The sequence below is a fragment of the Carassius carassius genome, chromosome 39, assembly GCF_963082965.1.
Source record: "Carassius carassius chromosome 39, fCarCar2.1, whole genome shotgun sequence".
Taxonomy (NCBI): domain Eukaryota; kingdom Metazoa; phylum Chordata; class Actinopteri; order Cypriniformes; family Cyprinidae; genus Carassius; species Carassius carassius.
Genome location: NC_081793.1, coordinates 18,151,376 through 18,177,040, shown reverse-complemented (window position 1 = coordinate 18,177,040; position 25,665 = coordinate 18,151,376). Strand labels below are relative to the sequence as shown.

Below are 25,665 nucleotides of genomic sequence, written 5' to 3'. Positions count from 1 at the left end.
GTCCCTCTGTGAACACAGTATTGCAGTGGTCTATACAGACCACAGATGTACAAGGAGTTTTCTATTATGTCAATATGACATGCTACAGGTTTAATCTGTTGCCTACAATTCTCTTGGAGATCTGTAAGAAAGGTAATTTTAAATTAATCTGCTTTGTTAGAAAGCTGATGTGTTGCTGATGCTATTCATTTCTTAAATTGTGTGATTGAAACAGAATAATCAACAGAAAACAGCAGTACTAGAAACAGAAGCCACAAATCGTGATTCATTATATTTTTTGCTGAGGCCTTCTTTTTATAATGCTGCAATAAGAATGTTCTGACTGATTGAAAAGACCATCCCAGCTTTGTCATTTAGAATACAGTAAATGAATAGCTGCTAAGAGAAAGTCAGTGAGTATTGACCGATATGACTCATCTTATGGCCAGCTGCGTATTATTCATCATTAGTGAGGATATGGATAGAGCGAGATAAGAAAAAAGAAAATCAAAATACATGCAGAGTGCTTCAAATCAGTGTGTGTGTGTGTGTGTGTGTGTGTGTGTGTGTGTGTGTGTGTTTATTTGAGAGATTGAGGGAACAAACACAGACCTTGCTGAGGATGTAGATGAGATCTCCTCTCTGGAAGGCCAACTCATCAGGTTTATCAGCTTCGCAGTCCCACAAGCCTTGGTAATAATTTGCATAATCTGAAGAACCTTTATTTAAAACACAGTCATAAAAATATAACCATATATTTTTTGTCAATTTATAGAATCTCTCTATCCATGCACACAATCTACTTACCAGGCTTTTCATCCCACTCTTCATCATTGTCAGTATTTTCATCCTCTGAAAAATACAGAGGGTCAATGGTTAAATAAATACAGAATATCCATTAATCTTTTGGCACCAGTCTACTGCAGCTAATAATGCTACATCGTCCTTGCAAATCCAACTTCTGGAACAACTTTGTGTACCTCTGAACTCTCATAAGTATATTAAACAATATCTGCAGTGCTGGCAGAACAGCTAGCTCCTGTTTGATTTATAGGGGAGGTGCCAGGCCGGGTTAGATGGCTAGTGTGTTTCAGGCAGACAGACATTGATTCTGGGCGTGGCACCTCTAGGTCTATGAGGTGACAGTGATAGCCCAGCTTTCTGTCTCCCACATCCATCCTCACGCTGTCAGCCTGCCGATAAAACCACCGTCCAGCAACCCTATACTTCCCACAGCACAAGCTTGCCCTGAGCTTCCAGGAACAGCATGAGGAAAAAAACATGTAAAGCTAAAGTAGCCTTTTAACATGTGCGCAAGTGCAAAATATACATCTAAAATGTATTGGAATCTGTTGCCCAAGCCTTAATAAAAATAAATAATAATAATAAAAAAAAACGAGAGATCAAAATGAGCCATTTCAAAGTGTAAACTGGTATGCGGATTCTGATTCTTAAACATTTATCAGTTAAAATCTAATTTTCTGATTAATTTCCAGGATAGTGCTGAAGCATTAATGAGGAATACATATACATATACATGTACATATACATATATATATATCCATTCAAAAGTTTGTGGTCAAAATGTTTTTGAAAGTCTCTTATGCTCACCTAGGATTCATTCATTTGATCAAAAATATAGTAAAACTGTAGTATTGTGAAGTGTTTTCTATTTTAAGATATTATAAAATATAATTCATTCCTGTGAAGGCAAAGCTACATTTTCAGCAGCCATTACTTTAGTCTTTAGTGTCACATGATCCTTCAGAAATCATTCTAATATGCTAATTTGGTGTTGAGGAAATATTTCTTCTTATTATTAACGTTAATATTTTTGTGAAAACCATGATATATCTTTTCAGGATTCTTTGATGAAAAGAAAGTCTAAAAGCAAAATTATATATAAATCTCTTTACAGTCATTTTCAAAAAATGTAATGCATCCTTGGTGAATACAAGTATTCTTTTTTTTTTTTATCTTACTGACCACAAACCTATGAACGGTTACATACACAATTGCATATACATTATTTTCTTAATAGATTAGTTAATATATGAGACAATGTCATAAAAGACCTGCTCAGCACTTTTCCAAACTGAAAATCTGAGAGGCATAAGAAAATGAGAGAGAGAAGAATGAAGAGCGGAAAAGTGAGAGAGGTGGTCACTCGATCCGCCATATGTGGCCAGCTCAGCTGCACAGCACACATGGCACAGTAAGGTGAAAATGACAGCACTCCAGCGTGATGTATTTCTCCTCAGAGATCTCATTAGGTCCTCTGAGGGTCCTGCTATCACATTGGGTGACCAGATCTTGATGTATCTGCTATTATTGATGGTGTTCAACACTGTAGGGCTGATGGTTACAACCTCAGTAACTTTGCTCCAAAATCCTATCAAAAACTGATGTCAGTGTTTTAAGATAGTGACCAGGGTGAACAAATTCACAGTTGTGTAAGTTTAGCTCTCAGGATAATCCAATATTTAACTCTGTTGTGTTAAAAGGGCCAATCAATGAGATATATTGTTTTGTTTTTCTGTACCTGGAAGCACTTCATAAATGTCCTCTTCGTCCTCTTCATCCTCTTCTTCATCTTCCTGAGTCCCTGCTTGGTCTTTCCATTCCTTGCTGCTGTTTTGGGAAGTTTGACCCAGACTCGGGTTTGGAACTGGAGCAGATGCTGGCCCAGGACGTGGTGGTGTGGTAGCTCGTTCAATGTCATCATATGTCTCTTCCTCTTCTTCTGCCTCCTCTTCCTCATCATCGTCAAAGGGAATGAAGTTAGAGCTCAGATCTTTGAGAGAAACCATAAAACAAACTTTAACACCTAAATAAAGAAAATGACAGCACACAAATTATATCCATTCTTTGTGCATGCAAACATACTTGGCAGTAAATCTCATTCTGATTATGTTATGTTACAATCTACATGATGTGATGTCCCAAGTCTGAGACCACTATTGAAAATGGTTCTATTGTAATAAAAAATTCAGTAAAAACAGTAAAATTGTGAAATAGTATTAGAAGTCCAGAGGTACTGTCCCCAACCGCCATGCGATGTTGCAGAGGCGTGTCAGCCAAGACAGCCCCACAACATCCAGAGACTTGAGGTAATCGGGGCGGATCTCATCCACCCCCGGTGCCTTGCCACCGAGGAGCTTTTTAACTACCTCGATGACTTCAGCCCGGGTGATGGACGAGTCCTCCTCCGAGTCCCCAGCCACTGCTTCCTCAACGGAACACAAGTCGGTGGGATTGAGGAGATCCTCAAAGTATTCCTTCCACCGCCCGACGATATCCACAGTTGAGGTCAACAGGTGCCCATCTCCACTGTAAACAGTGTTGGTAGGGCACTGCTTCCCCCTCCTGGACTGGCAGACCGGGGTGGTGGTCCCTCTTTTCAAGAAGGGGGACCGGAGAGTGTGTTCCAACTATAGGGGGATCACACTTCTCAGCCTCCCCGGGAAAGTCTATGCCAGGGTACTGGAGAGGAGAATTCGGCCGATAGTGGAACCTCGGATTCAGGAGGAACAGTGTGGTTTTCGTCCCGGTCGTGGAACACTGGACCAGCTCTATACCCTTTCCAGGGTGCTGGAGGGTTCATGGGAGTTTGCCCAACCAGTCCACATGTGTTTTGTGGATTTGGAGAAGGCATTCGACCGTGTTCCTCATGACATCCTGTGGAGGGTGCTCTGGGAGTATGGGGTTGGCGGCCCCCTGCTTAGGGCTGTTCGGTCCCTGTACGACCGGAGCAAGAGCTTGGTTCGCATTGCAAGCAGTAAGTCAGACCTGTTCCCGGTGCATGTTTGACTCCGGCAGGGCTGCCCTTTGTCACCGGTTCTGTTCATAATTTTTATGGACAGAATTTCTAGGGGGACCATGCGATTTCGTCGCTGCTTTTTGTGGATGATGTTGTCGTGTTGGCCTCCTCAGACCAGGACCTTCAGCGTGCACTGGGACGGTTTGCAGCCGAGTGTGAAGCGGCTGGGATGAGAATCAGCACTTCCAAGTCCGAGGCCATGGTTCTCAGTCGGAAAGGAAAAGGGTGGATTGCCCACTTCAGGTTGGTGGAGAGTTCCTGCCTCAAGTGGAGGAGTTCAGATATCTTGGGGTCTTGTTCACGAGTGAGGGAAGGATGGAACGTGAGATTGACAGACGGATCGGTGCAGCTTCTGCAGTAATGCGGTCGCTGTACCGGTCTGTCGTGGTGAAGAAGGAGCTGAGCTGTAAGGCAAAGCTCTCGATTTACCGGTCAATCTACGTTCCTACTCTCACCTATGGTCATGAGCTGTGGGTCATGACCGAAAGGACAAGATCCCGGATACAGGCGGCCGAAATGAGCTTTCTCCGTCGGGTGGCTGGGCGCTCCCTTAGAGATAGGATGAGAAGCTTGATCACTCGGGAGGAGCTCAGAGTAGAGCCGTTGCTCCTCCACATCGAGAGGAGCCAGCTGAGGTGGCTCGGGCATTTATTTCGGATGCCTCCTGGACGCCTTCCTAGGGAGGTGTTCTAGGCACGTCTCACCGGGAGGAGGCCCCGGGGAAGACCTAGGACACGCTGGAGGGAGTATGTCTCCCGGCTGGCCTGGGAACGCCTCGGGGTCCCCCCGGAAGAGCTGGAAGAAGTGGCTAGGGAGAGGGAAGTCTGGGCGTCTCTGCTTAGACTGTTGCCCCCGCGACCCGGCCCCGGATAAGCGGAAGATGATGGATGGATGGATATTAGAAGTTAAAAGGATACCACACCCCAAAATGAAAATTGTCATTAATCACTTACCACCATGTTGTTCCAAACCCGTAAAAGCTGCGTTCGTCTTCAGAACACAATTTAAGATATTTTGGATGAAAAACTGGAGGCTTGAGACTGTCCCATAGACTGCCAAGTAAATAACAGTGTCAAGGTCCATAAAAGGTAAGAAAAGTTGTCGTCAGAATACTCCATCTGCCATCAGATGTGCAATTTGGGTTATATGAATCCTTATGGCGTGGAGGACACAGAAGAGCGCACGGTGATATGGAGTGACACAGAGAAGACCGTTGACAAAGGAATAATTGAATGACGTCATTACTTTTGTTTTCTTCACTTACAAAAAGTGTTCCCGTTGCTTCATATAACCCAGATTGCACGTCTGATGGCAGATGGAGTATTCTGACGACAACTTTTCATACATTTTATGGACCTTGACACTGTCATTTACTTGGCAGTCTATGAGACAGTCTCAAGCCTCCAGTTTTTCATCCAAAATATCTTAAATTGTGTTCTGAAATCGAACACAGCTTTTACGGATTTGGAACGGATTTTTAAAATAACTCTTTTCAATTTAATATATTTTAAAGTGTAATTTATTCCTTTGATGGCAAAGCTGAATTTTCCTCCAGTGTCACATGTCACTTTCCAGATATTGGAGAGAAGCCATAAAAGCAAACATTAACACCTAATAATGAAAACGACAGCAAACAAATAGCAGATCTACACTTTGTGGGTTACCAAAAGTCTGAGACCACTAGTGCCTATTTTGCAATTTTCTAATTTAATGCTTTATATTACAAATTACATTATCAGCATAATTTAATTTGAGTGAAGGTGACAAAAAAGTGGAAAAAGATGAATTAATACAATTATTTCCATAGCCTTTTCTTCCTGGTTTGTCACAATTGTCACAAGAATCCAAATGCTACACATTTGCACTGATGATAATGTGATCCAGCATGATTTGAGAATACTACAATATAACAAATTTGCTTTTTCAATAAATGGTTCATAAAGAGTTCAACTTAAAAAAAAAATCCCAAATCATTCAAATATCGATCTGTTTCAGTGTGTTCCAACATTTTGGTCCTTGTTGTAGCTTTGAAGAGTTTATAAAAAATAATAATAGTAAAGTAACACAGTACAGAAATCTGGAGAAAAAATAAAGCGCTAATACTAAATGCCGCTTGTGCCATTTGGCTGTACTATGTACATGTGCAAAGGGGGGTGGGGAGGGAGAAAACTATCTCAGGAGTGTCCATTACTTCCCGCTAATCAGAGGGCCGCACTGAGCCCACTTTAGAGTGGCGAGGGTGCCTCAGATCTGTCTCAGATGAAGTGAGGGCCTGATTGCAGGTGACTGAGCTCTGTAACACAGGCTATCGTATCCTCACTGCCTCAATGCCAAGCAGGACCAGATCGATGCCCCTAAAGGATGACCGAGCAAATCCCAATCAATTTCCTGTAAAGAGCGCTTTGCTACAGGGAAGAGGAGGCAGCCTGAAGCACGTTGGACTCAGAAGCTCAGTGACGTGCTGCATGAGGAGGTCTAGAGCCTATCTTATTGGCTGAGCCAGAAAGAAAGGTATTGATATGCCTTTTTTTTTTTTTTTTTTTTTTTTTTTTACAAAACTGCCCTTTTCACCTTAAGATGATCATCATGGTGCTTGGATCAATCAGATGCATTCAGCATAATATATGTTATGTATTATAATAAAAAAGTATTTCATATATCACATACCCTTAAGAACAAAATTGATCTGGTCCACCCATTCCCTGGCCTCACGGGGACTGCTGGCAGTAAACTGCAAAGAGAAACTAGCATCGTTGATTTGGAGGCTATTCTCATTCTTCATTGTAATGCCAGCATGATGACTGAACACAGCTACAGAAATTAGCAATGTGAGTGTGTTTGTGTGTGTTGAACCTGGTAAGAACGTCTTCCAGGAGCAGTCATCTCGAAGCATGAATTCTTCTTGGAGTCCTTGCGTAAGCTGGGCACTAGCTCTGCACTGTAGCCGTTGATATAAAATGAGCCCTTCTGCTGCTTGTCTGAATTTAGAAGAAAAAATCCAAGTTTCTCAATATCTCTGTCTTTGAAGTTCATGAACAGACTTGTATAATTTCTTAAATGGGACGTGACTCACCTTTCTCACTCCCGAAGTAATAAAATATTGTGTTGTTCAGAACACACCATCGCTTTTGCCATTCTATGCTGAAGAAACTGTGATCTGAAAAAAGAAAAAGATTTGAAATGCTTGTGGATTTTATGTGACTTTTAATGCTATGACTTTAAATATTCCTACCTCGTCTTTTCTTCTCCAGGTAGCCTTGCTTTAGAATGTTACTCAGGTCCTGTGGAGCCACCAGAGGGATCTCTTCAAAAACTGTATATCAGAAATCAAGGGAAATAATGAGAAATAATGTGGTAACACATTTACTCTAACATAGAATAGAACAGTTATGCTTTCTGTCGTTTACACAATTAAAATAATAATTTATAAATAAAAACATACTACCATTCAAAATGTTGTGTTCAGTAAGATCTTTTTCTACTTTCAAAAGACTTATTTGGACTTATGCTCACCCAGGCTGAATTATTTGAAAAATATAGTACAAACAGTGCTTTTGTAAAATATTGTTATAATTATATAAAATATTGTATTGTTTTCTGTTTTAATATATTTGAGAATGTAATTTATTCCTGTGATGGCACAGCAGAGTTTTCAGTGCCTGTTACTGCAGTCTTCAGTGTCACATGATCCTTCAGCAATCATTTGAATATGCTGATTTGGTGCTTTAGAAAGTTTTAAAAGAACTGCATTTAATAGAAAAGTGATTTTTATCTTATTTGTTTTTTTAAACAATTTAAGTATTTACTGTCACTTCTGATCAATTTAATGAATCCTTGCTTAATAAGAGACTCTTACTGATCCCAAACTTTTGATGTATGTGTGTATATATATATATATATATATATATATATATATATATATATATATATATATATATGTGTGTGTGTGTGTGTGTGTATTATGTACAAAGATGTACCCTTGAGCTTTTGCACCCCTAAAATTAACATTTTTACCTGTCATTGCAGGGTGGTATAACCTCTAGGTTTAGTGAAGAGGGGGCACACCCATAAAAAAAATTGTCCCAGGCCCCTGATGGCACTGCTAATATGATGACAACTGTAATAAGAATATATCAAAATATGGTGCAGGGCTTGCCGCATTTTAATCTGCACCCACGCGGCTATTTTTAGCATGTTTTCTAGGGCACATGAGAGTGGCAGCGCAGGCGAACAATTTGCTGCAAACAAGGAATCGAGAAACAAATCCTCACCCTCGCGATCCAGCAACTTCAAACCTCAAGAGCTAAAAGAGAGCGTAGGCGACAGGTGGGCCTCTGGGCACGCTACCAGACTTATTTAAAACTCATTTAGACACCAGCAGATGATCCCTTCCCTGCACGGTGATGTTGATCTCTGTGATATCTCTTCTCTTTGAGTTAACAGACAGTGTAATGCAGTCAACTGTGCAGTCATCTTAAGAGCGCTGTCTTGAACTTGTCATTGGAGAAAAGAACAATGATAAACACACCTGTGATGTGAGCGGTGGATATAACAGCTTGGAGAGTCTAATACCTCTATAAATAAGACTCAGCTCATCAAACACACCCAGCCTGTGTGACATCACCATCGAGCTCTGTAGCCCGCCATGTAATGTCTCTGGTTTATCAGACAGATGACCATCTCGCAGAGGAGCCCTTCGACCCTCACACACATTCAAAAACACACATGAGCCTTTTCCGTACACATGGTCACATCTACGTCGTCATAAATATAACTGAGCTACACACTGTTTATCAAGGGTAAGTTGATGTATCATCGAAAAAACCGGAGGCCTCAGTCCAGCCACTTTTCTGTTCATTTTTCTTTTTGTGCGCTTTCGTCCCGACACCTTTTACTCCCCTCATCCATCCACATCCACACCCCCACCCCTCTGTTCATTTATCTAAAAGGTCAAGCCCCAGTAATAGTTCAGAAGAAACAGAAGAAATGTGAGAATGGTGTACAATTAACCGTCTCTCTAATCTTCACACACCTACTGACAGCCTTCTTCCTCTGGCCTTGCTGTCAGTGTCTTAAGCAATGGCAAAATGAATGGTGAATTTGTGTTCAGTCATTCTTCACAACCTACGGCCTGCCTTTCTGAGGAAACCAAACAGTGGGTGTTTCTGGCCAGTCACTATATTCGTGAATCTTCCACAGGGTAGCAGTGTAACCAAACATTTCACCTACAGAAATGGCATGCTTTTCTATTCTGAACTGTCTCCAAGGAAACCCAAGATTCTGATTGGCTGAACAAACGCAACATTTAACTTCAGCCATTTCCTTCAAACCAATCAGAGCTCGATATATTTAAAGCCACAGAGGAAAAAAAAAATCAAGAGACCGAACTCTATTATATTTCTGCCTGTTTCTAACATTGTCAGTTTTCTTAGATTCTACATGTTTTTAAAAACATGCACATTTGAAACCATCATAACCAAAATCATTTACCTCTGTATGACTATTAAAGTGACATTAAAAATGCACATACCACCGTTCTTGATGATTTTCATTTCGCCTATAAATTGCATTTTTAATTATTCAGAGCAGTGAGGTTTCTTAACTCTCAGCCCTTGCATTCTCCCTCCTTAATTAGCATAAAGCTAATCATTTCCTTTTAAACGTGTTGTGGATGTTTATGAATATTTCAGTGTGTTACATCACCATCGTTCTCAGAGGTTTTGTGCTGTTAGGCCTTTTCCAAGTTCATTTATTTTGTTTTCTCATGCTGTTCGTTACCGACATCAATTATTATGAAGTATTCAAAGGGGGGGGGGGGGGTGGAGCATCAAAATGCATCAAAAGCAAAGCATACATCAGAGTACTTGTATACTTAGTTTCCGCTAAGCAAACGTCCAATTCCAAGCTTGATTTCAGTCAGTAACTCATGACAAGAGGCACACAAAAACAAGAAGATGTGGGGAGAGGAGAAAGGGAGCGACACAAAGCTAATGACTTTCCTCCAGGCACTCTCCGCGGCTGCTTAGATGCTTTGTGGTGATGCATGGCATGGCCTCTGAGATGTGGCAGGACGAGATTGGTGGAGTGAGGCACTGAGCGTGCCATGCAGAGGGACGTTCATCAGTGCCACAGCAGCAGGAAAGCAGGGACTGATGCCACAAGTGGAGCTCGGCGGGATACAGGAGAACCAAGACATGGCTGGCCCAGCCTCCCTCCCTCTCCTTCTGCAACATGGAGGTAGGCACAGCTCCAGGTCACACTTCTCCTATCACTCCACAGCACACTGCCTGCCACCACCAACGGGCTGCTGTTTACTCTTCCGCACTCGTTCTTCAGAGAACACTTTTGTAACAATGACATCTAAAAATTTGACAGCGAGAGCTGCAAGTCATAAATAAGTAGCGAACAAACAACCTCACATACTATTTAATTAATTATTGTTCATCATAATCTCATATGAGATAATAAAGCTTGGCTCTGTGCGCATTTAATATCCTCACCAACATGCACAATACTGCACTCACAGGTGATGTTATGAGCACAGCAGGTGATCCAGCTATAAAAATCTGATTGATGCTGTAATAATCTGGTGAAGTTAATGTAAAACACCATTAAATAGCATCACAGATGAGTGGCTATGAGTCAATAACAGGGAACAGTCAGCAGTGACAGATGCAAAGGTTTGTCAACCACATAAATGAGGTGAAATGTGTGTGTGTGTGTGTGTGTATATATATATATTGTGACGAGCGTCCCGAGGACAGATCAGCGGTGCCCTGGAAACGAACACCTTGCACCTGCAGAGCCTCATCACGAGCTGATCGGCCACACCTGAAGCTCGTTTGCCGCTGGCCAGATAAGCAGTACTTGGCACAACAATGGGGAGACTGATACCTCCAATTCGGCTGAGACCTAACCTGTGTTTACTCCTTTCTCTGCAGACACCAGTGTGTGACCGATCAGCACCCACGAAGACTGCACAGATGAGCACCCAGCACCGGGAGACTCGCACGGAGAGCACTAGAACACTCAGCACGCCCACTACTCACCTTTACTGCACGTTTGTAAATAAATCCACCCTCCGGGGTATTTATTTTGAGCTCTCCTTGTCGTGTGTATATATATATTTATATATATAATTATATGTATTTTTTTTTTTTAAGTTTGTTTTCTTACATTTCTTGAAATTACAAATGTCAGATAACCAAAATGTTCCATTAAATATAGTGTTTTTGCAAGTCTCTCTCTTTTCTATTTATGGCATTTTAATTATTCAAATGCACATAACAGATCAAATAATTAAATATCTAGGGAAGATTGCATTACAGGTGTACCTTGACATTACCGAATGTGACCCTGCGACACAATGCATTGATTTACTGTAGATTCACAAAAGTCAAGACCACTAACATTTTTACACTATTGGCTAAATGAGTCAATGAAAAATTACTAACCAATCATGTGATCACTGAAGCATTCTGTTATAATGAACCACATTTTACAAATAGGGATACACTGAATTTTCAATACAGATAAGCGGATAATTATTTTCATATTATGGATGATATCAGTCAACTGGCTAATTTTAAAATTGCATACTAACTTGTCGAAATAAATAAAAAACACATACAGTAAAAACAGTATGAAAATGAATATTACTTTTGATGATATTTAAGAGTGTTATTAAGTTATTAGCATGTGCTTTATATACATACACAACATTGATAAATGAAAAAAAAAACTAAATTAAGCAATAAGCCACAAAAAATGATGATGCCTGCATATACAGTATATAAACAGTGCAAGAAATCTGCATTAAATCGATGCCCAATCCATGTTTTCCAGTTATGCGCCGTGTGCACGGGACGCATGGGTCTGCAGCTGACCTCGGCATGAACCTCAGAGTTGAGGTGAAACAGAAGGCACGAGGGTCCCTGGGGGGCTGATGGGAGAGGCAGGGGAGGAATACTGATCAGGGAGAAATGGAGAGACCGGAATTGCTAGGCTCTCCTGTACAGCACTTGATTAGAAAAAAAGGAGCACTCTGAGCATCCTTAACCCCTCTGTACAGCACACCAATACACAAACTGCACACAGAGAACAACACATTTTTCCTCATTAAAAGCAAAGGCAGTGGCTTCTGTGCAATGCATGTGCATAGCAACATCAGGAGGGTGAGAAAAAAAGAAGGAAAGGCATCAGGGAGGGGGAGCAAAAGACTGAGAGAGAAAGAGAGAGAGAGAGATCCCTAGGTGAATGGCTCAATTGAACATCACCTCTCTAAATTGTCCTTAACAAGAACTGATTCGATTTAGATGAAAAGGATCTGTTATACACAACATGAGACCTGAAATCATGCAGCCCCTGAACAGTTTGGCAGTATTACTTATTATTTACAAGATTCCAGGATGGACCTTTAGCCAGCCTCTGTTTAAAGGCGCAATTGTGGGCTTCACACATGATGTGGGAAACCATTTAGCATGTTATTACACATAAATTGAGAACTTAGGTAATACATAATAAAAATCCATCAGTGGCGTTATTTACTGCATTCCTTATAACCTAATTATTGTTCTGTTAAACAACTTTTGTTCCCACAAAAATAGCCTACATTTACTATAGGCGACCTTTTCCGAATGTTGTATTTTTAGGCCTTCGTGATTTTCGGATTCTCTTCTTTTTGAGAAATTAGTTTAGAGTTAAATAAATTATCTGGTTCATTGGGTATAGGCCCGTATACGTATCAGAATAATATTCAATAACCAAAACTAACAATTCACATTCGAAAAACGTTATAAATACCTTTATAGTAATTTGCATATAATATTGTCTTTGTGGAGCAGCACGCGCAGTATTGCCTGTGCAGCACGTGAAGACCCGCGCGTCCTTAAGTAAATAAACAGAAAGTTCAAAGGCTTTTAAACTGTTAAATGTTAGAACTACAAGAGCCAACAGTTACCCGTCTTTAATCTTAATCCAGCCATATATGAGCAATTCTCTTTATAAAAATAAAACTTCTGCTTTATTTTAAATAATTAATTATAAACACAACACAAATCTGAAGACAAATTTCCATCTTATGCTACTCTATAAAATTTAAGAGAGCAGGATAAGTTAACTTGAAGTGTTTTTATTGGCTCAAGATGCTTATGGACTGCCGCCAAGCATTGTTGTAACAAAATTCACTTCATGGAAAAATCCTCATCTCGTGATAACATCAAGAGGATTTTTTTTTGTTGTACATTGGAATCTGTCATATCATGGCTAAAACTATTTGGTTTAGTGGATACCAATGGGTGTGTTTTATCACACACACACACACACACACACACACACACACACACTGCAGTAATGTGCATGACCAGAAATCTCCTAAAATTAAATATAGCCTCTCACTCTTTAAGGTCCTTAGACAAATTCAGAAGCATGTGGGGGGGGGGACTTTTATGGTTATTAAATGGTTCAACACTCAATTTAAAACATATGGTAAATTAGGCAATTAGCATAATATTTTCCATTTTTTACAGATAAATGATACATACACAGGCTGACAAATCATAGGGTAGAAAGACATTTCATGGAAAAACAGTTCGTCTGGTCAGTTTAAAGATGTAAAAACATTCCAAATGCTGCTGTAGAACAGACCTCAAAGAGTCAGAAACCTCAAATGGATTATGTCAGTAAATATAAAGACAAAAAAAAAGTTCATAACCAACTAATGTTCATTTCTAGCAGAAAAAACACTCATCGCTGCCCTTGCAAAACACAAGCATTTGTACATATTAGAAATTCAAAAAACTGGTTGCCAAGAGCAAATCTATATTTAGCTAAAACTAAAAGAGACACATAAGACATCTGAACAGCATTCCTTCCCTGTGAGTGTACAGGCGAACACACCTACACACGCTTTCATTTGTTTCCCAATGAAAGTATCAGGCCACCTGGGCCTTGCATCGAAACTTCATCAATCTCCAGAAATGGAATCCAGTGGAGAGAAAAATCTAATTCTCATTTGCAAGATGGGTAAGGGAGAGAGGAGAGAGAGAAAGAGAGAGACAGAGCTGGAGGTACCTGGGAAGGCTAACCTCTAGCTGAACCCACAGCATTGAATCGTTTTGCCATTTGTCTGCGATACTGACAGGCTGCAAAGAAGATTAGACACTCAAGGTTGTGACTTCCTATACTGCTTATTTCATCCTTTGCAAATCATGAAAAACTTCCTCTCCTCACCCACGCTAACTTTTACTAGACCGAGACATATTATATTGAACACAGAAGCAATATTTTCCTAACCAATGAAAGAAAATGCATGATAAATATAGTGATGTACGCTCTGTTGACTCATCATTGCACAATGAATAGACTGACAATGATATGACATTAACAGTTGAAAATCTCTTCTGAATGATCAGTATACTGGGCAGGAGGCAAAGTGAGAGCGTTTTTTGGGTGAAACAGTGAAATTACAAATGAGCAAGAGATGGAGCGAGAGCAAATATTAGCATTTTCTGCAGCATCGTAGCCTTCTGAGACTGAAGTGAACTTTTGAACCCGTATGGAAGAAGCAGCGATGCACTGAGGATGCTCGGGTCTAATACGTGTCAATTTCAATTAATGAATGCAAAGGGAAACAGAAGATGGGAAAACGACAGTGCAGAGGAAAGGTGTCATCTTTGCCAAATCATTTAAGGTGCCCTATGAAGCCTGCCAATGCCATATACTTTACTCTAACTGCACAAAACCGCATCAGAATATGAATCGTGATTGGAGGAAATTAATGGACGATTACTAGTAGAATGGATGGAAGCTGCTGATCCAAATCCTGTCCGAGCCAGTGAAACTTTATTTGGACTGCACTGTTGCTATGGCAGCTGAGGTCAATAATGTAGACTCTGTTGCCCTAGACAGAGTTCAGACAGGTCATGAAATGACCAGAATAAGACCCAGGGGTCAAAAGTTTACTTTAGGGAGGAAGAAGCACTCACAGTAAATGTATGAAGTTAAGAGGCTACGTGGATGAGTACCAGCTGACAACGACTCAGACACTAAGGTCAAGTAAGGTGTTTATGATCACATGGCTTCACCTCGACCTCTGTGTGGCCACATGCCACTGCATTATGATAAATATGACAAGATGTGAAGTAGTGTGAATTCCTTGACAGTAACCGTGATGGGGACGAAAATGAGATTTGCATGTTAGGCTGGTCACTAGACTAAGGGCTGCTTAATTGCCAAGCTAAAATGTATTTTTCATTGATGCAAGCTCTTTTTGGACTCTCCAGAGATTCATTACAACAATCAATTTCCTAACCAACACAACCATTAATTTAGAGGCTCTAAGATCTTGAGGAAGAAATCAAATTTACATCTTGATCTAATTTGCGATAAAGAGACAACTTATCTCTGAATCCTTGGCCTTTCTGATTGGCTTCTCCAGCTATGCCTGTAGAGCTGTGGTGGGGTAAGATAACAGGAACGAGAGGGGCTTTTGTTTCTGAACATAAATCAAGTCAGTGCACACAAAGAGCCCAGAGCATGTGCAGCCTTTGATAGGACATGCATTGATATTAGCCTCTTAAACACACACAAACTCCTGTCAGACTGACAAACCATACACCTTTTCTGCTCTATTTGTTATTACTGACATGATTGGTGGATTGGAGTCTTGTGTGCAATATTTGTATCATTTTAGCAATCATCCCAAGCAAACATCTACTCAGCCCATTCAAAGCGATACAAATGTTTTTTGTTTTGTTTACCTGTAGTTTTTTTTTTTTTTTTACAACTTTTGCATTTCCTAAACTTGACCTGGCAAAATATCCATCCCCACTGTGAGGCTCCCTCTGCCCTGGGCTTCCCATCCTCAGCTGCAGGGCTGCTGTCATCCAGACGAGGCTGCAGGCATGGTGGGGTCAACCATGTGGTCTGCGGGTGAAACTCAGTTCACATTACCATACAGACAGGGGCCCTGACAATAGAGCACCCATCTGTTCCTGTCAGCTATAACAAATCTAGTGTCAAACCTCCCTCTGGAGACAGGGAAGCAGCACTGGCTAAATGAAATAACCCTAGCTCCTCCCATCGACAAGTCAATAGCTACCTCATCCTCCAGTCATGTTCGAGCACAAGCAGACACAGTCAATTTCCCTTCCTCACACAGACGAGCATGTGACATTACAGAGCGAGTAACGGTGCAAGCACTGAATGCCTGAACTATATTTACCCTCCACTACAATAGGGAAAATTTCAAAATGTCAGCATGCATGGACAACAGCTCATTCATATCACATATGCATTTTGTTTTTCATTCACTCAGGCTAAGCTAAAAAAGGGCTCTCAGCATGGAGCGTCCTTATTGAATAAAAGGCAAATGTGAAAACAAACTAAATTCGAATTATTTGAATAGGTGCACATTTGAATCTTAATCTTCATGATTACATTCCTCTCTCTAATTTCATATGCTCCGAAATGCTCTCCCGCTCAAATTCCAAATGTCCTCTCATAGGATTTGATGCGAGATTCCCAAATGGTGAACTAAACATGAACCCTGAACTGCACTTGCCCGCACTGGTCATTATCTTTATTGAAAGAGCGACACGATGCGAATCTTCCTCGAGTTACTCCTCTTTGACTTATATGCCTTTTCCGGCAAAGAAGCGAATCAAAGGAGCACATCCAGGTTTGACCCCTTTTGTTGCTAAATTACAAACAACATATAAAAAAATGGAACAATGGAGAATATGGAGTATCGGGGTGGTGAGACGTTTCGTGTCAGTGAACAAGAAGGCATATTCGAGATAAAAACAATAATTTATGGTTTTCACAAATAGCAATTGTGTAGACATTTTTTTGTTGTTGTGGGGTTTTTTTTTCAATCTGGAAAACTGTCAAAAGAAGAAAATAGTTGTGATAAATTAATTAAAAATAATGAATTAAAAATCTAGCAAAAAAAAGAAAGGTTTACAGTATCATCTCTGAGCTGGTCGCTACAAATCAATGCTATTGACTTGAATGTCCCTTAATTATTTTATTTGAGCTCTTTTCTGCAAAGCTGCAGGCTTTTGAGTGATAAAGAAGAGAAAATGGATAAAACGCCCCTCAGGTACAGGGTTGGGTTTCAAGACCAGCTGGTTACAGAGGAGCCGGGGATGATCAGTCACAGATCTGCCCCGGAGCAACAGCAAACTGCCCACATTAGTAAGATAAACAATCAACATACACAAAATACAGATTCTGACGAGCCATTTTCAATCTGTAGTACATCCTGTTGTTCTCTCTCTTTAAACTTTTTATTTTGTTCCAGTGTCTTTCAAATTGTAGTAAGATAATACACATGTAAATATACTTGCTGTCAGAAGAACAAGAAATCTAACATTTCGACACCATTGTTAAACACAGGCAGAGATGCCATGGCTTAAACCTGCAAGAACCTCAGCAGCACACATGCCCTAACATCCCCTCGCCTGCCACTAGAGGGAGTGCTTCATCTCTTTTGTACTGTATGGAGGGTAATGACCACCCTCCCATCCCCCCTCCACACACTCCTCAATGCCAGCAGCAGGGTTGTGGGAATCCACTAGAGGGTGATCTGTTACCAAACACCTCCACTGGGGTATTTCATCACTACCAGTGAAACCCCCACAACAAGAAATGTGCTAAAGATGCTTAAGACTAGTTTCCTGTCTCTTCCTATCACAGCTTACATGCATTAGACATACGAGTAAACACAGTCATCTGCACAAAGAGTGGCTTGAACTCACGTTCAGAAGCACCTTCCTCCTGGTAGTCAGAGGCCACTGACATATCATCTGAGGGGGCAGAGCGTCCCAGACTGGAGCTGCGGTTGTCATCTGAACTATCCTCAAGATTGGATTCAACTAGGACAAAAAAAATTTTTACGAAAAGGCAAGAACTTTATAAAAGTAGAAACTTTGTTGAGTTCATTCGAAAGACATACATAAAATGAAAATGCTGTGGGAGGAAAATCGAATCATTTTTGTAAAACCGACTTTTTTCTAAAGAACCATTGTTCCGGGAAAGACAGAATCGGAATGGAAATCTCTGTGGGCAATTAATTAGAATCATGAAACAGCTGTTCACTTACATCTGTGGGGGAATTCTTGTGGGTATCTGCAAAAAAAGAGGATTTAAAAATGCTTTTAGAGAAGAACATTTTGTAATGGATAAAATATCTTTCTAACCAAATGAACTTTGCAATGTTTAAGTTAAAAAAAGGATAACTGTAAAAATGCTTATAATCAGATATACAGTTATATCTGTAAAAATAGTTTGTATTCTTCCACTGCCTTTCTTATTCATAGATAAACATTTCTGATCTGCAATGAAAGTAGTACTAGAATCGAAGAGGCGTTAGATTGATAGCAGCTTGAGCATATGTAAACACATACATCTGTGAAGCAGTGCACTGCAGCGTTTGCAAATGATGCAATGACAGCTAAGTATTCATGTAACCCAGTGCTGAAAAAAGGATGCTTTTTCTCTTTGCAAACACCTTGTTTCAGCACAGCAAACCACAAAACCACTCCAGCGGGCAAGCGCTGTAATTGTACCCCTTGCTTCTAAAAAGACAACAACAGAAGAACTGTGCAATTTGCTTCCTGTCTGTTTAACTGTTGTGTTTTATTTGTAGCTCAACTGGGAGCACAGATTCTCAAGCTGCAATTTGCTCCAATAAATTTACTTTTTGTGGTATTCAGTGTGTAGTACAAACAAGGAGAAAAAAGTATGTGTCAGCTCTAATAGTTGCACATGAATAAATCATACTGTGACATTCGTCACCTCTTTTGGATGATATGAAAATTTCGTAGGAGAATTTCCCTGGCCTCTTGAGCAGGATTACTGAGATTCTCATCATGAAGTATCTCAAAAACAAACAGCTCACAGTCTGAAAAAAAAAGAGTAAAAAAGAAAACATCCTCAGTAATGTTACATTAGTCTGTTTTATAAGAAACAAACATGAGCAAACAATAATGAAAAAAACGCCATTGTAAACTGTTTTTCTCCAGAACTAACATAGTGAACGTGTAAAAAGTTTTATGTTGTATTTTAACATGTGGAAAGAGAAAAATCTGATTGTAAACTCATGTGGAATTGCTACTCAATAAAGCACAGATGTTTTGAAATGTGCAAAGAATTGTTCTATTCAAGCAAGTTCCATAGAAGCCAGAATGTGCAAATGACAATAGTCATTCTGTCTGTGTCAACAGAGATAACATCTTATGATGGCATCACTCATGAAGCACCATTTTGTACAAAAATGTTTTAGGCTACTCAAGGGGAAACACAGCAAAGCAAAATAATTAAAAGATAAAATAAAACTAATGAAATCATAGTCTGTGGTCAAGGTTAAAGAGCTTAAACCACATATATGTTTACAATGAATTAGAAAACTAGCTCTGTGAAAGCGCACCAATTGCAGACACTCCCAATTCTTCCGGAAAGAAAAATTAAAGTTTTTTGAATTTTCATTAAAAGTAATTTAGCATGTAATTAAAGAACAAGCAATCTTTTAAGTCATAAGTTAACACATTTTTTAAATGTAAAAAGTTACCTTAATAAAAACAAAATGACCAACTACAATCATTCAAAAAAAGGCAGGGCCTACATATATTCAATGTATTCAATCAATAATGAAACAGTGGAAAATACCTTTTAATAGCTGTCTGATGTCATCAATGACCGTCCCCATCTCTCTACTCCAACAGAAATAAAGGCTAATAAAATATGCTGATGTCAACGATTAAAGGTCAAAGAAATTATGCATGAACTTGTTGGTCACTTGTCATCCCACAGCATGAATGCAAAGTGTGAAGTAAAAACGGAATCGAAAGATATCCACAAACACATGAACCGGCTCACGGAGGGAAGAAGAGGAAGTGCGAAGCACATTGTTGTGAAAATGAAACGATTCTAAAGAGATGTAGGCGAACTACTTTGTGATACAACGACACGAGGCTTAAATTAAAGTCAAAATAATTTAAAAAAAAATATTAGACTACTAGCCTAGTTACTGAGTGTGCCTTTGCCAACATATTAAAATTTTTACACCACCGACCAAGTTAAAATACTATGAACACCGTTTTCAATCTACTATCATCGCTTTAAGTGTTGTCGTTTGCAAACGATTCGACAGCAACGGACGAGATCAAAACCGCTGCACTTTAAAAAAAAAATCACGTTGTTGGCCGTAACCACTTCCCTTATCATGACCATCGATCATGACTTCACCATCAGCGGTCTATATGTGCTGGTAGTGGTCATGATATCTACACTTTGAAAGACTTACAATGTTTATATAAGGTAGGCCTACGAATCTTAGTTTGTTTAAATGATCGTTGCTCGGGTCATGCGCGTCTACTGAAATTTATGCTAATGTTTACGACTTCACTCTGTTTTTGAAATGGGACAGCCCATCATAGCACATCTGCAACCGGTAGCGTTGATTGATATTTGTGAGCAACAAATTAAAGTACTTTATAAATCTGCTACACTATGGGATTTAAATCCCATACTACTCACCCTGAACTGTATGAATTAGAATTAAAGAGTGCTGTTGTCACTGTAACCTAGCCTACCTCGCTACCGGGGTGAACCGTGACACTGAGAAAAACATTTATCATCTAATTAATAGGCTATTATTTCATATTTTTATTGTGATAAGATTAACCTCCTGCAGTTCATTTTTGTTGGTTAAACTGGTGATTGTAAACTGTGATGTCTTGTATAACACCCGGTCTGCCCTATAGTTGAATGACTCTTGTTCATGCAGTGCAGTCTCTGATTCATTTGCATCATATCACAAAATCTTTTGCTTACCTTTCACAATTGTTGGCAAGGTTTCTGGATCAGCAGTTTGATGCTGAGAGAGCACTTAATGCATGTGAAAGACAAAGGACTGCATCACATTGGGGCAGCACAATCTCATCTTTACATTAAAGTTATTACATTAATAACGGAATTTAATCAGAGCAAGGGCATTTTATTTTAATTACGTTTAGGGTTATATATATATATATATATATATATATATATATATATATATATATATATACATATATGTGTGTGTGTGTGTGTGTGTGTGTGTGTGTGTGTGTGTGTGTGTGTGTGTGTGTAAAAGAATGAAGAGAAGAAAGAATTAAATAATTTTAAAAAGATAGCTAAAAGAAAAACATAATGTAACTTTTTAAATTTTAAGGAGGCCTCTTTATGTAAGCCCCTACATTTTTTATTTTTTTTTTGTCTCAAATTATATATGATAATTTAAGGGATTCTCATTAGCTAAATAAATATGCAGTCAACAAATTATTAGCCTACATGTTAGATCTAATTTCATCAAAGTCATCATTGCACATGATGACTTTATGGATCATTTTGCATAGTGACAAACAAGTAAAGTACTAATTGTGTATTTTCCTGTTATTTAATGTATTTGGAGGAAAAAAAAATCAAATGAATCTTTTACCCTATAGGGAACTTTATACAATATTAACACAAACCTTGCCTTGAAGACCAAATGCAATCAATAGCCTATATATTTTTTTATTTATTTATTTTTTTTTTATGATGATTGCCTATGAAAAAGTGGTTGCCACAATGGTATGTTGTTGTGGATGTTACCAGAGCATTGCTGTTTGTTTGCTGTGGCATTGCTTGGTTGCGTTCTGTCTGGTTCAAAAGAGCTAACTCAAGACAATTTAATATCACATTTTCTTATCCCCTTTGGCTTTAGTTTTTCCTTCAGTAAAAGTCTATTTTCCCACCTTTATCATCCATTTAGCTGTTTGGAAAAGTACAGCTTTACTAATAAATACAAACAAGACACAATTTAAGTTACCTTTGTTGCCGTAGGCACACAGGGAGTTATGTACATAATACTTTGGGTTTCATTTAATAGGGTCTGGAGTTTTTTCAAAGCAGAATCTACGATAACGCATCACTGATAATCTAAAAAAACAAAAAAACTTTGTGGAAGTTTTAATTCAATGTGGCTCTAAATGTTCATATTCAGTATTTTGTGGTATTTGTCAGTTAGTTAGGTGTAAGACATTGTGCACAGGTACAGGTTGGAGGGAGATCCTGAAAGAAAAACATCTGAATGTAAAAGGGGGAGCAGAATTCCAAGGAGAGGACATGACCGAATGACCACTGCATCACTGTCCCTGCAGCTATGGCCCCATTGTGAAGGTAGATAGAGGAAAGAGCGTGGACCTCCACTCCAGCATGAGCACTGCCTCCTGCCTGCTGGGCACAGCCATATGAAAGGATCTTGCCTTTGTAATCCGCCCGGGATTACACCTCCCAACAATGAACAGCTGAAAGAGCGACAAAGACCCAGTATCAAACACAGGCCTGGGCTGATGAGAGGAACCTGCTATGATCTCCTACCACCAACACTGCCATCAGCGCCTCTCATCTCCCCAAGAGAGCTCTTTTAGCATTCGCCTACTCCTTTCTTCTGTCCCCTTATCTGGGAACACAGGCTTTTTTATCTCTGCATTCCTTTTCATTTGCGTTTCATTTGGGGGAGGGGCAAAACTATCATCTGAGAGTCCCCCCTCAACCTGACAGAAATCACACTCCAACATCACACACCCCTCGAGAGACCGGGGGTCAATATAAAGGGAACAGTTTCAGAGTTTGTCGTCTTTTCCATTATGAGATTTAATTACTATCAATTGGCTTATAATGCCTTTTCTGTTAAATGGTATGAAAACAGTTCTGCCCATGCAAAGCCTTGGGCTCATCTCTGTCGCTGGTTTGACCCTTTGAACTCAGTTCTGCTCCTTGCTCCTAATAACCTCCCCACACATGCACAAGATACTTAAGGCACTTACAGGCAGCACTTAGAAGCTGTTTTGTGGGTGTTTAAGGACCCGTGTGGTACATTTTTCCAAAGTAGATTGGGGGAAAGTACAGTTTGTCAAAAACTTTCCATGGTATCAGTGTGTGTAAACACCCACGTCAATCATGAACTTAGAAGAACATTTTTCACTACAGCTCTTGAGTAGAATAAATTCAGTTTTCTCTTATGCTAAAGGCTAAATTGTATAGGATCATTCGAAACTGCTGAAATGAATAGTTCTGGGAACCTTTGAGCCGAAAAAGTTTGAAATGACAATTTTTCAGAGAAATCACTATTTCTTTGCATATGCTTAAAGGGTTGGTTCACCCCGAAAATTGTCATCCTTGTGTTGTTCTAAACATGAATGCATTTCTTATTTTCTGTTGAATTAAAAAAAAAGATGGTTTGGAAAAATATTTAATTATTAATTTATTTATTTTTTCACACAATGAACATCAGTGAGGTCTGATGCTGTTTTAGAGCTACTGACTTTCATAATACCATCAAAAACTGTTAAAATATTAATTTTTTTCTTTTGTGTTGAAAAGAACAAATAAAGTCACACAGGTTTGGAACAACATGAAGATGAGTAAATATTGACAGAACTTTCATTTTTGTGTGAACTCTTTAAAACATAATTACGGCCAATATTTTCCACATGAAGCCACAAACAATTTGTAAATGTTTTACTGTTTTAGCTGTGGAAAGGAAAAATATTAATCAAAAAAAATAAAATGTTAATTTTATTACTGAAATCCGATCCATTGGTTTTGTAGCTTCAGTGTGTCATGCTGCACTCATATTCTGCTGGCTGGAATATAAAGCCTTTGGGATTCAGAAGGGGGCGGTTGTATCAGTATCCACTAATATTCAACCTTCACCGCCTTCTGAAAGAGAGCAGGGAGGCAGTCCATGAGATCAACGATCTGTCACTGATAAAATGAACTGTCAGCTTTCATTTGTCTCCCTCTGGCGCGCTCAACTTGCCTCTCTAAATCATATGAGTGACGGAGCCCTGGTTACACTTTGCCAAGCTTTAAGATCTCTACAAACAAAACCACATGCAGGAAATTTGTCAATTCAATTATGATAAAAATACTGTAGTGTTGGTTTTGAGAGTAACTGGCAATTTTCCAAATCGCTCTTTCTGAGCAGGTGCAATAACTTCACTTCTCTCTCTCATAATCTAATCAGTGTTATACTATAAAAAATCTTGCACGTGTTTGTTTTTACTCTCCCTAGGCCAATATCTGTTGGTTGCTTGCTGGCAACAGCCCAGCTAGTGTGCTGCAGGTTTTTTGAAGCTTTCCCTCTCGGTTACTCAGCTAATAAGGCAGTGGACTGATTATATGGCCTCTCGGGGACATGGATACGATTGAGAGAGAGGGGGAGGGTCAGACGGGTCTGTGTGGAGAGTGCAAGAGGAAGACTTCCTGTTCTTCCTGTTTTCACTGAGAGGAGGTGGCTATGCATGTGGCCACTGTCTTATTTGTTGACTGTATGTCTGTGAAATACAAGAAGACATATAAAATGACCCCCTGACCCCTGTTTCAAGCCCATGAATAGTGTATACAGTATTCTTTTTATCTCTTTGAGGTCACGCAACCCAGCAGAGTGACGTGCTTCAGAGGGACTTGAACAAGAGTCAGGAAGTCAAGCCAGGCATTTGATTTGTAAAAGACCCTCTGACAAGCACACCCAGCAGGGAGAGTATATACCTTGCAAGCTTTAGATCTGCCCTAAACATCACCTTAAAAAGTGACCTGACAGCAAAGGCGGTGTTCTTGTCTATGTGATTTCTGTAATCGAATTTTAAATATGAAATTTCACCTTTTTTCCTCATTGCATTTTATTGAGTACTGGAGGTAACTGTTTTTTTTAGTTTAATATATTGTGAAATAGAATTTATTCATGTAATGGCAACACTTCAGCAGCCATTACTCCAGTCTTCACAGTCACGTGATCCTTCAGAAATTATTCTAATAGGCTGATTTTGTGCTCAAGAGACATTTTTATTATTATCAATGTTGAAAAACAGTTGTGCAGGATTTTTTTTTCAGGATTCAGGGTGAATGGAAAGTAAAACAAATAAAAAATAAATAAATAAATAAAACATTGACATCATTTGTAATATTATGAATGTCTTTACTGTCACTTTCATCAGTTTAATGCATCATTGCTGAATGAAAGAAACAGAAAAGTCTTTAAAAAAAAAAATCTTACTGACCCTAAACTTTTCAATGGTTTTTGAATATATTGTCTTTGCAGGGAGATTTAAATATCTATAAATATTTTCACTAAATTATCAAATCTATCAAGTGCATTTTGCCAGCAACGTGATATGCAATACTGTGCCATCATTTATCAGTATGTAAAGTGCATCTTTTTTGAAGTATTTGCCAATCTTACCTGATGTAATCTTAAAAACAATCACTCCACTATTTCACAAAATTACCAACTTTCTGATGACTATTGCTGACTGCCTCTTTCCCAGATGCACATCTATTTTCTCTCTCCCTGTCTTTCCACACATAGCTTATTTCTTTCCTACATATTATTGTTTGAGAATGCTATTTTTATCTTCTCTTAGTTCTCTGGTATCTCTGGACTGCTCCTCTTGTCCCACATTCTGCAGTGTGAGCCTTTTTCTGCACACTGACAACCTGGTGAAAAACAGCCTCCTCCTCCAGGCAGACTGAACATCTGTCTATTCCACTGATGCCCACAGATGGGAGACCCAGTAGGAGCCCAGATCCACACAACCCAAAAAGAGCAAGCAACAAACACAAGATACTTAATAACTTTAAGCATGCAACATTGTACCTTTTTTCCCTTCTGGCTGACTAACTGATATATTTGAATGGATTTTCCACAAAAAAAAAAAAAATAATAATAATAATAATTTGCATGGCCGTTTTAACTTTGATGTTTGTGTCATTATGGTATATTTATGAATTTTCATACATGGAATGAATTAAATGAATAAAGATGTTTTTAATCAGCA

The 25,665-nt window shown here is 39.3% G+C and overlaps 1 protein-coding gene and 2 long non-coding RNA genes across 4 annotated transcripts in view; 2 read left to right on the top strand and 1 right to left on the bottom strand.

Moving 5' to 3' along the window:
* The window catches only part of LOC132121530 (src kinase-associated phosphoprotein 1-like), a 27,844-nt gene extending 8,030 nt beyond the window's left edge, over positions 1–19,814 (bottom strand). Inside the window, exons 1-11 of one of the 2 annotated variants that reach the window (XM_059531029.1) lie at positions 19,469–19,814; positions 18,599–18,704; positions 17,904–17,929; positions 17,560–17,676; positions 7,032–7,112; positions 6,873–6,956; positions 6,653–6,777; positions 6,467–6,530; positions 2,522–2,773; positions 787–831; positions 592–698 (exon numbers count right to left, since the gene is read on the bottom strand). In XM_059531029.1, the coding sequence (XP_059387012.1) occupies positions 592–698; positions 787–831; positions 2,522–2,773; positions 6,467–6,530; positions 6,653–6,777; positions 6,873–6,956; positions 7,032–7,112; positions 17,560–17,676; positions 17,904–17,929; positions 18,599–18,704; positions 19,469–19,508 (1,047 nt within the window). In that variant the 5' untranslated portion in view covers positions 19,509–19,814. The remainder of the gene's footprint in view (positions 1–591; positions 699–786; positions 832–2,521; positions 2,774–6,466; positions 6,531–6,652; positions 6,778–6,872; positions 6,957–7,031; positions 7,113–17,559; positions 17,677–17,903; positions 17,930–18,598; positions 18,705–19,468) is intronic. The other variant, XM_059531027.1, reaches the window with a different exon arrangement.
* The window catches only part of LOC132121540 (uncharacterized), a 190,796-nt gene that overhangs the window by 145,259 nt on the left and 19,872 nt on the right, over positions 1–25,665 (top strand). The window lies entirely within an intron of this gene.
* Positions 9,486–25,665, top strand: LOC132121532 (uncharacterized). Its single transcript, XR_009426276.1, has 2 exons — positions 9,486–10,036; positions 25,252–25,665. It is a non-coding gene; the product is annotated as an uncharacterized LOC132121532 (long non-coding RNA).